This window comes from Coturnix japonica, unplaced genomic scaffold, assembly GCF_054131305.1.
Source record: "Coturnix japonica strain WE unplaced genomic scaffold, WE-NBRP24 Scf050, whole genome shotgun sequence".
Lineage (NCBI taxonomy): Eukaryota > Metazoa > Chordata > Aves > Galliformes > Phasianidae > Coturnix > Coturnix japonica.
In genome coordinates this window covers 354,942-365,838 of record NW_028188953.1, presented here as the reverse complement: position 1 = coordinate 365,838, position 10,897 = coordinate 354,942, and the positions used below count along the sequence as shown (strand labels likewise).

The 10,897-nt window shown below is 54.2% G+C and overlaps 1 protein-coding gene and 1 long non-coding RNA gene across 3 annotated transcripts; one reads left to right on the top strand and one right to left on the bottom strand.

Moving 5' to 3' along the window:
- Positions 1 to 3,001: 3,001 nt before the first annotated feature.
- LOC146752122 (uncharacterized) lies at positions 3,002 to 10,801 on the bottom strand. Of its 2 annotated transcripts, none has more exons than XR_014940942.1 (2): positions 8,885 to 10,801; positions 3,002 to 6,776 (listed from the first exon to the last, which is right to left on the bottom strand). It is a non-coding gene; the product is annotated as an uncharacterized LOC146752122 (long non-coding RNA). The 2 variants fall into 2 exon arrangements; XR_014940943.1 differs by lacking the exon at positions 3,002 to 6,776 and adding an exon at positions 8,010 to 8,172.
- LOC146752123 (ciliary microtubule associated protein 1A-like) lies at positions 4,125 to 5,765 on the top strand. Its single transcript, XM_085533021.1, has 6 exons — positions 4,125 to 4,230; positions 4,463 to 4,663; positions 4,817 to 4,918; positions 5,098 to 5,219; positions 5,387 to 5,527; positions 5,682 to 5,765. Exons 1-6 carry the CDS (start codon positions 4,125 to 4,127, stop codon positions 5,763 to 5,765), a joined length of 756 nt encoding a protein of 251 aa, XP_085389147.1.
- Positions 10,802 to 10,897: the final 96 nt, after the last annotated feature.

Here is a 10,897-nt window from a genome sequence, read left to right as displayed (position 1 = left end):
CTGTGGGCTGAAAAATGCCACGGACAGAGTTGATGATACGGTTGCTGTTCCACAGCTGCTTCCCTAGAACTGCTACTAAGGGACATCAACCAGAACGGCCCCACGTTTGGACGGGCTCCTCCGAGGGGGAGGTCTACTTCTGAGAAGGGAGGTGGTGGCCCTGTTTGCACCATCCATAAAGGCATCAGAGCTTTAATCCCCCCTCCAACCTGGCAAGGACTCCCTGCGGGACTTGAGGTGGTGCATAGCTATGAGGTTGCTGGCCAGGTGAAACATCGGCCACTGCTGAGTCACGATCCCTTTGCAGTCCTGATTTCTTTGGAGATGATGTCAAAGGAGCCAAAGGTGGGAATCCAGACTCCCGGCAAGTGAAAGAAAAATGAGGCGTGGAAGGGTTATGGGCTGGCTGGAGGAAGAGCTGGAGTTGATCCAGCGTAGGGACAGAGCTTAGGAGCCCTCTCCCAATGTTCAGAGACACAAGCCAGGGCACAGGAAAGGCTTTGGGAAGGGGCTGCACAGTCATCTCCTTCTTCTCACCCTCCCAAATGCAGCACAGCAGGCAGGGCAGAAGCAGCCCCATGGGATCCAGAGGCTTCCAGAGACTTGGATGGGCCCTGAGATACAACACCACCAGCACAAGTGATCCTGCATTGACAGGAAGCCCGTGGGATGCCCAGAAGAGAAATGTGGGCTGAGTTTCCTGCTTTCTGTGCAAACACTGGAAGGCCAAAAACCGGCTGGCCGGCCTGGGGATTCCTATGCAGCCTGCCCGGGGCTCAGTGCCAGGCAACAAAATGGCTGCCTGAGCTGCTGGGCCTGTGAGGCCAAAAGCCGACCAGGCAGTCGGGGGGGACCTTGCCAGGCCTGAAGCTGGTCATGCGGTTAGGGGGGCCCTGCCAGGCTAAAAGCCAGCTGTCTGCTCTGGGGGGCACTGCCAGCTCCAATGCCTGCAGGCCGGGGAAGCCCTTCCAGGCCAAAAGCCTGCAGGCCGGGGTCCCTGCCAGGCATGGATTTAGGCCCCGGGGCTGGTGATGGCCTCTCAGGCTGTGGCTTGATGCCTTGGGGCTGGTGCCGGCCTGCCTGGCTGTGCTGGGAATGCAACCTTGGTTCTGCATCACAGTTTGAACAGGGCAGTTAGGAGCATGTTTTAGAAATACACAAGGTTCCACCCATGCAGTGGTTATTCCTGTGCCTGTGTTCCAAAGCCCAGGCTCCATGAAGGTCAGCACTGTTTTGGTGTTGACCTTGATTGGAACAGAGTTGGATCGTAGGAGGCAGTGTAATCCCACAGAGATGGCACTGAGCAGGAGGAGGAAGAAACCTGTTTGTGAATGGCCAGGTTGAGCCAAACACAGCATGTCGTGTTGTGTTGCAGAAGCACGGAATGGTTGATGTAGGAATGGAGATCTGGGCCCATCTGGTCCAGGCCCTGCTGCAACAGGGCCAGCAGAATTGGTGCCCAGGAACACATCCGATGGGTTTGGAGATCTCCCAGAGGAAACCCCACAGCCTCTCTGGGTCTCTGTGCCAGTGCTGCAGCACTTACACAGTGCAGGAGTGCTCCTGATGTTTGGTGGCAACCTCTGGTCCTGGCACTTGGCTCCACTGGATGCTCCACTCAGCCCCTTCTCTCAGGCTTTTGACATAGAAGAGTTCTCTTTGGGTCCTGTGGGTTCCTGCCCCTGACAGACTGTGGGAACAGACCACCCCCGTGGCCCCACCCTGGCAATTTGTCACTTGCCAAGGACAGAGGGGACAAAGAGGCAGAGGTAGGGGCAGGTGATAAGGAGGGCAGAAACAGCCCCATCCCTGTCCCCTTGTCTGTAGCGGGAAGTGCTGGCCGTGGTGTGTAGAGCCCCAGAGGGAACCTTAGAGGCCATAGCTTGTAGGCAAAGCAGAAGCGTATGGTGCATAGCTTACGGGGCAAAGCTGTGGGGGTTATGGGACAGAGCATCAAGGGCAGTGCTGGTTCTATCGGACACAGCCAAAAAAGGAGGCTTAGAGGCCTTAACAGCCCTGTAGAGCCTAAAGTCCTTGAAGCTTAAGGGTAGGCCTGGAGCCGAGGTACTAAAGGGCTGGACTGGAAGCACTGAGGTTTTGAAGGCCTGATGCACAAAGGGAGGCCAAGAAAGAGAACACGAGTCCATGAGCATTGACAGCACAAAGAAAGGCTTAGAGCTGTAATGGAGAACCCACCTGGAGGCACAGATGCCTGCAAGCTGTCCTAAAGGCATAGGGGGAGGCCTAAAGGCTTAGAGGTTGCCCAGGCTGCTTAGAGGCCTTAAGGTAAAACAGCCTGGAGGGAGGCCCAGAGCCTGGCCAAGAGGCCTTGCAGCTTAATAGTCTTGAGGCCAAAGGGAGGCATGGAGGGCAAGCAAGAGAAAGCCTAGAAGAGCAGAGGCCAAGAGGAGCTGGGGGTTGTACTTGTACCTCGAGGTCTGGACACCTACAGCCCAAGAAGCCTGAAGGCCTTGAAGCTGGACTAGAGGTCTTGAGACAGAGAGGCCAAGAGAGCCACAGGGTGGCCCAGGGGCACTCAGGCACCAAAGAAGGTGCAGAGGTGTATGGACTTAGACACCTATGGGCGGGCTTAGAGACATGGAGGTCCAGAGGAAGGCTGAGATGGCTAGAGGACTAGAGGCCTCTCTCCTGGCCTGCAGGCCACGTCTAGTGCTCTCTCTCATTGGCATTCCTGGACTCTCAGCCTCTTGAAAAGCTTCTTGTTCCATAGGTCTCCTTTAACCCCTTGGTTACTAGGCGTAGGCCCTCAGGGCCACCACACAGGCCCGTAGGAATTAGGCCTCAAGGCCGCTGATGATCCACTCCTCTTTGATGGCTGACCAGAGGTGACGGCTGATGAGAGGTTTTGCCCAGGAGAAGGGGGCAGGGCGGCCTATCTGGGCCCAGTGCCCAGCAACAGCCTCCTGCTGCAGTTCCCTGCAGGACGCTGGTGACTGTCACAGGCTCTGCTGCAGAACACAGACATCAGGACGCTAAGTGCTGGCTTCAGTTTCACTCTTTATTTCCTCTCTCCCTTTGAGCATCCTCTATGACCATAACTGACCGGTCCTGACTGCACAGCACTTCCCATTCACACACACAACTCCATCAGTAAGAAACAAAATAAGAGAGAAAGTACCAATCTGAACAGCCAGCAGGACCTGGCTAAGCTCTGCTGTGTGATCTACCCCTGGATCTGAGGGGTCACTCTCGGGAAGTGCCCGCTGTGACAGAAGCCGGCCACCAGGGACATCCCTACATCCAGCACATCAGCATCAATGGAGCCAAGGATGGGAGCTGGAGATCCTTCTGCAGAAGGCCACCTGATCCCAGAGCAGCCATTGCAATGTGCTCTGCAGCTCTGTCAAATACAGCCAGTGGAGGTCAACAGACACAACTTGAGCATGGGGCCGGGGGTTTGGGGAACACAAGCAGTGCCCTCCAGGCATGCAGCAGGGCTGCTGGCTGCTCATGGCAGTGCCATGGGGTTTCCAAAGCAGAGTTTCCACACTTTTCCAGGGTTGGACGGGACTTTCAGTCCATTTCCCCATTGGGATTCTCTCCCTTGCAGGTGATGCTGATGAAGCCCCAGGAACCCCGGGCGGCACATGGCTCAAACCAAGAGCTGCAGGTGTTGGCAGCGTGAGCTACGACTTCTTCCTGCTTGGGGTGCAAGGCCGAGAAGGCGTGGAGGGCTGCAGGCCAGCCAGGAGATGTCACAGCACGGATGGAATCATCCGGAGCCTGTGTGCTGTCACAATGCGCTGCCATGACATCGCCGGGCCCTCCCCAAGGACAGCCGGCCACTGGCTCCAGGAGCATCATTTGTGAGCTGTGCAGCCCGCAGCCGCTCGCCGTGCCCTGTGCCTGAGAGCAGCCCCAGCAGCAGACCAGCTCAGCCTCATCGCGCTTGTCCTCCAAGGCTCAGAGAGGTGAGGGAGAGCTCCTGCACACTTCAGGCTGCAGAGCCCAGCTTGGCTCTGGTGTGTGTGAGGGGCATGTAGCACGAGACTGGCAGGACTGGCAGTGAGCAGGAGAAATTGCTGCCGGCCCTTCCAGCTCAGGAACTCCCGTCAGTAACTGCTCTGCTCTTGCCTTTAGGTTTGGAGAACATGTCTAACAGCATGGACGGAGCCTGGGTGGGGACCTGGAGACCCCATCGCCCACGTGGCCTCATCTCGGCCCAGTTCCCCAGCCCCGGGCCCAAATACTCCATCCCGGGGACAACAGGTACAGTGACCATCCCCAGGGCGTGAGGCACATTAGGGACATCACGGGGCAGAGCAGCTCCCCAGCCTTGTCCCGTTCTGGCAGAGCCTCCTGGCTCTCTGGCACAGCTGCAAGCCAGGCCTGGCCGAGGAAGGCCAATGCTGCTGGCGCTGCTCCTTGTGACCCAAGGGGCCAAAGGAGCTGGAAACATGCAGCTGCACAGGGGTGTGCTCTCTTCTGCTTTTCCTCCTAGGTTACGTGGGCCACAGCCCCACCAAAAACCGTGCCCCCGCGTACACCTTTAGAGGGACCAAACGGCCTGCGGCAGGGAGCTGCGGGCCAGGTCCCTGCTACTTTGTGGAGCCGGCCATCACCAGGAATGGCAAGTACGTGGTTCCAGGCGCCCACCTCCAAGGACGACCCACCACCAAGACCACCGTCACCCCTGGACCGAGTGAGTACCACTGCTGCAGTGTCCCCACATGCTGCAGTGTCCCCGCGTGCTGCCTGTGTCCCCCAGCAATTGTGCAGCTCTTCAGAGGACTCTTTCTGGCTGCAGAAGGAGACCAGCCCTTCACAGCTTTCTTCCTCTTCTCCTCCGCCCCAGGTGACTACCGCACCGAAGCAGCCAACAAGCACGTCTTCAAGTGCCCACCGGTGCAGTCCATGGCCTTCCGGCGGGAACCCCTCCGCACAGACCGCCCTCCAGGTACGTGACCCTGGCAAAGGCAGACCCTTCAGCCTGAGCATCCTCCAGGGACGGGCTGCTGCTCAGAGGGGCAACACGTCCCTCCTGCTCCCACCAGCGGGCTGTGCAGGCTGCCCCTCGCTGCTGCTTCCATCTCCTCCATCCCCTCACGCACACACTCTCTGCTGCTCCTCCTGCAGGTCCTGGCACTTACACACTGCCCAGGCTGATGGGGCCCAACACAGCCTACACATCGGCCAGCCCCTGCTACTCCATCAGGGGAAGGAGCCAGCGCGGTCGCTTTGACGAGGACCTTGCCAAGGTGAGCTCTGCTGCTCCTCTCTTCCATGTTAGCGTCCAAAACCAGGCTCCTCTCCCTGTGCCACAGGGGCTTCCAGCCCTGCTGCAGCTTTGCTTAATGCAGCCTTCCAGGGAAAGAGAGAGCCTTGAATGTGACCCCAGCCCCGTGTGGCCATGACTCTCTTGCAGACTCCAGGTCCTGCGGCGCTCCCCAGAGTGGCCGTAGACGTGTACAAGAAAAGGGCGCCCGCATACACCATGGCAGCCCGACCAAAACATGGAGAGGGCAAAGCAGTGAAGCCCGGGCCGGCAGACTACAACGTAGGCCAGGTAAGGCAGCTGCTCAGCTCTTCCCCTCTGTTTCACAAGCACAGCCTTCACGCCTCTCCCCCTTCCCCTGGGCCTTCCCCACATCTCCCTTGCAGGGAGCGAGGGCAGCAAAGAAGGGCCCTTGCTGATCTGCCTTTCCTTTCTGCCCTTCCAGGTGACGCTGATCAAGCCCCAGGCGCCTGCCTCCACTTTTGGTATCCGGCATTCCCTCTACACAACCCCCCTCATCGTGGAATAAGACAGCACAGTCTGGAAGGTTGTGAGGAGGGAGAAGGGAGAGTAGCCAACATCTGTCTTCCTTCTGATTCCATTTCCCTTCATCCAGTTGGGCTTTTCCCCATTACACTGTTAGATGTTAGTGTTAGGATAAGTCATTAATAAATTAATTAAAAACCTTATGTAGACCTTCTTGTTACTCCTTTTCCTTACCGCTACACACAGGAATGCGCTGCCGCTCCCTGAAGCCTTTCTAACATCAGCGCATTGGAAAACGCTGATGCTTTATCAGTCATTTGCATTACTGAGGGGTTCTGTGTGGTCACAGGTGATTTCTGGGATCCCTATGCATCTCTATGGGTCCTTATCAGTCTCTATCAGGTCCCTAGCGTGGCTCTGTGTGGTGATATAAGGTCCCTATGGGCCTCTTTGGGTTGATATGGGTTCTCTAAGGGTCTCTTTGGGATCCCTAAGGATCATTATTGGGTTACTAAGGGGCAATATGAGGTCCTTGTGGGGTCAACTGGGGCTCTATGGGGCTCTATGGGGTCACAAGAAATCTTCATGGGTCCCTAAGGGGCTCTTTGGGGTAATATAGTGCTCTACGGAGCTCACTGGGGTCCCTGAGGGGCTCTCTGGGGTCCCTGTGGGTCTCTTTGGAGTCTATATGGGGCTCTATGGGATGATATGGGGTGATATGAGGTCCCTATGGGGCTCTTTGGGGTTTCTGAGGGGCTCTTTGGGGACTGTTGGCTCCCTATGGGGGTCTGCAAAGTGAGAAAATGCTGATGCTTTATCAGTCATTTGCATTACTGAGGTCTGCCACGTGCTGAAGTAAGGAATGAAGGGAGCAAATAGCAAAGGGAGGCGGCCGTGGGCAGTGCCGCCCTTCCAGCACCATCAGGTAGATGTAAGTGAGTTGCCTGGGGCTGAGCAACTTAAAAACCTGCTGGTGATCATCTGTCAGCTTACAGGATGGCCGGCAGCATTTCCTGTACCCGTGACAGCTCCTGGCTTGGCCATAAAGACATTCCTGAAACAAAGGTTGAAGGGAAAATAATGAAACACAGAGGCAAAAAGAGAATAAAAAGCAAAGGACGGCAACAAAGATAGAGAAAGCAATGGGTTGGAAGAGAACTGGAAGATAACACGGTTCCAACCCCCCTGCAGTAGGCAGGGACACCTCCCTCTACACCAGGGTGCTCCAAGTCCCACCCAGCCCGGCTTTGTGCACATAAAGACAAACCATGTCTGCCCCCTGAAACCTGTAACAGCCACTCAAGGGGACACACAGCACCTCTCATCATTTCATTACTCTGCAGACAAGGTTTAACAGCAGAGCACTGACCCGTAACCAGCAAAGCATCTTCCAGGTCTCCAGACCTCCCAAATTTAATGCTGTCTGTTATGTCCTTGATAGAAATGCCTCTGCACACATCCAAAACTAGGAGGAAGAGTCCACGGTAGAGAGTCAGAGAGATCCAAAGGGCCATTTGGCAAGAACAAGCTCCTCACATGCTGCAAGAACATTCTATCGTTCCTGCAGCACTGCCAGATATATCAGGACCGTCCCACTAAAATAATTCATTTCCATTGCTAACAGTCCTGCTAATTGGCCTACCACAGCTGTTACCATTTTCAAGACCTTCTACTCCCTGCTGGCAGATGAATTTCTCAGCTCCTCTCCCCCCTGTCCCAATGGTGGTCACACTCCACGATCTCAGCTTTCCACACTAGAGCAGCAGCAAATTGTACTTAGGTTTCTGAAGTCCCTTCCAGTCTCAGAAGGGAATGAAACAGACTGAAGGGAATGGATTAAATGGGGCTCTCACTAAGACACCTGCTGACCCAGAAGAGCTTGCACTTACTCAACACCTATGAAGCTCCTATAAAAGCATCACACACAAATAAGGAAGGGAAGAAAAACCCAGGACGCTGTGGAGGGGTCCTACCTCTGAGCAGGTGATGCCTGTTCCATGTACAGAGGACGGACATAAATTGTACCTCATCTATTCCCCACTTCCTCTCCCCCGCTTCGTACAGGCACTTATAGACATTATGGATGGCAAAGTAAGGCTTGTGGAGAAGCCTGGGTACACACAAGGTCTTTAATTCGGTGGTGGTAGAGAACTGCTGGCCTGTACGTGTCCAGATCATGGATATTTTCCAACAAGCACCATCCAGGCATGGCAACTCACAGCTGAAATGTCATTGCCCCTGCCAAGTAACTTGCCTGCCTAGAGACGTCTCATTAGAGACTCGCAAACAAGAGCAGAACCCATTTATTCCCATTTCACAGGTTGGCTTCTCTTCACCACACATCACATGCACAAGAACACATTGCTCTTGCAAGGAAGCACGTTCCTACACACCACAGCATCCTGCTGAGCAAGGGCATCATCCACATACATTCCCTCATCTCTGTTACCCTGCAAAGGTTCAAGGACACAAGACACCGCTCAGCACAGCATCTCCTGGAAGCAACCCTTGAGAATTCCCCACTCAGAAACAGCTGCTGGAGATGGCTATTGGAGTCCTTCAAAGGGAATACTAGCTCACAAACACAGTGACGCATCTCAAATGTGCTTTGGGCTTCCTTCTGAAACGAGCAGCGACCCACTTTACTGGGACATTGAGAAAAGAGCCCCTGGCATTCATGCACACCCAGAGTCAGAATCCCCTCCCTGCACAAGATGGGTTTGAGGAGCAGGCCATGAGACACATCGGGTGAGAAAAAGCCAGCCTGGAGCTCCTCACCGCTGAGCACAGAGCTGCACCCACAAGAAGATTCAACCCCTTCTCCCCTCGCCTTGGCTCACTTGGCCAGAACTTCAGCAATTACAAAAGAAAGATTTGCAAACCTTCACAGCCCTCCTCACTTTGTGCACATCAGACATGGCGGTGGGAGTCATCATCCCCACCATCACCCTCTCAAAATTCCCACTCAGCAACGTCAAGTCACCAATCAAATCCTAGAAAGCCAAGAGAGGAGGAAGGAGGTGGCAGAAGGTGCAGCCTTCCAGGACAGACAGAACTGAGCTGTTCCCCACTTCTCTTTAGGCTCTAACCCTCCTTGCATCAACAACTGCTCTGAACTGAACAAGAACAAAACAACCTTGGTCAAGGAAATTCTCCGCCGACCTTTCTCTCACGGAGATTGGGTCCTTTTTCACTTTTCACCCCAGTGACACAACCGCCTTCACACATCTCTGTAGACCTTTTAGGTGATCGGAACTTGCTGACGTTGGGAAGCATTTAGTTTGGTCAAGATGTCAATGATGATCTCTTCATCCGCGCCTGCAAGAAACAAATGGAAGCCAGTCAGGCTGCTTGCACAAGAATCAGAAGTGCCCTCTGGTCTTGTGCCGCCTCCAGTCCCCTGCACAGCCAGTTCTCAACAGCCCCAGGACTACATCCATGCACACAAAGCTGCCAGGACACACTCCACCAGAGGAGCTGTATTTCAGGACATAGGAAAGGCAGTTGTCTTTCCACTTCCCAACTATTTTTAGGGCAGCTGTGCAGCAGAGCAATGCAAGCAGCTGCGCTTCCCTGGAACGAACCACCAGAGCAGCCATTCCCAGTGCTGGGGAAAAAAACAAGAAATAAAGTTGACCTGTGGAGGGAGATCAACTTAGCAGAGCCCTTCATGGCCTTCCTGAGTGCTGTGCTTCTTGCTCAGCGCTGAAGCTCGAGATCCCCTTGATTGTTGCCTAAGGCCACAAGAAAAGGATTTAGCAAAGGCAGACTTGCGCCCATGCACACAGAGAGTTGAATTGAAACAAAACAAAGCACATAATAGACGTGAACACGGAGATAGTAAAACTCCACCCACACAAGTGATGTTGTATCAGACTTCTGTCTCAGGCAGCAGTCTATTCTAAGGGGACTACATCTCCCGCTCTCCCCCCGTCCACCCAGCTAGTGACATCTTCATAAAAGGCCACCAGGTTGGTCGAGCACAACCTCCCCTTGGTGAACCCATGCTGGGTACTCCTGAAAACCTCCTTATCTCCCAGGTGTCTGGAGATGGCATCCAGCACAAGATGTTCCATCACCTTTCCTGGGACAGAGGTGAGACTTGCCTATAGGCTGACTTGCCTATAGTTACCCAGGTCTTCCTTCTTGCCCTTTTTGAAGACCGGACTGACACTGGCCATCCTCCACTCTTTAGGCACCTCCCCAGTTCTCCAGGACCTCTGATAGATTACAGAGAGCAGCTCAGCAACGACCTCCGCCACCTCTCTCAGCACCCACGGATGCGACCCATCAGGTCCCATGGATTTACGGACCTTAATGTTTCCTAGGCACTCACGGACCACCTCTTCCCTGACTAAAGGGAAATCTCTCATTCCCCAGTCTCTCTCATCAATTTCCAGTGACTTGTGGAATCAAACTCTATAACCCAGAGATGGGTTATAAAGCAGGTCTGTTTAGTCCAGCGCCGGGTGCAAGGGGGATAGCTCCAACCAAACTTGCACACTGACTTGTAAAATCATGACACAGTTATAGGTACATCTAATACATAGTCAATGATTTATTGGAATTCTGATACATAGTCAATAGTTCTCGGAATTCTGATCCACATCCAATAGCTCTTTAGCATACAGACCTCTCTTGTTCTTATCAGGGGGATGCAACTCCTCTCCTGGTATTTACATTATCTATTCTCCTCTTTGCCTGATGTCGTCCGTGAGGTCTCACTCCTTATCTGCATCCTCCCTGCTCTCTCAGGCCCCTTGTTTCTTTTACTTGTTACCTTTAATTTTCTTTTACTTATTTCTACAAACTACCTTTAAGTTTCCTTTACTTATTTCTACAAACTACCTTTAAGTTCCCTTTACTTGTTTCTATAAACTACCTTTAACTATCCCCCTTTTAGCCCCCCTTTATTCCGAATTCCAGCAGAGCATCTGTTTCCTGCTTCACTGTTCAACAGGGGCTACAGGGGGCTCCGAGGGGATACGGGGGCTCTATAGGAGCCTACAGAGGGAGCTGTATAGGTTCCATCGGAGCTCTGCGGGCTCTATGGGGCTGTAGAGACTCTACGAGGGACACGGGGAATCTACGGGGGGGCTGAAGGGGGCTCTGTGGGGGCTCTAGGGCGGATATAGGGAGGCTGCGAAGGGCTGTATCGGCCCTATAGGAGCCATA

Bases quoted from the DNA above. Each gene is read 5' to 3' on its own strand.
- LOC146752123 (XM_085533021.1), top strand. From the start codon at position 4,125: ATGGACGGAGCCTGGGTGGGGACCTGGAGACCCCATCGCCCACGTGGC. The intron at 4,231-4,462 runs GTACAGTGACCA...TTTTCCTCCTAG, and splicing joins CTCCATCCCGGGGACAACAG to GTTACGTGGGCCACAGCCCC. The intron at 5,220-5,386 runs GTGAGCTCTGCT...ACTCTCTTGCAG, and splicing joins TTGACGAGGACCTTGCCAAG to ACTCCAGGTCCTGCGGCGCT.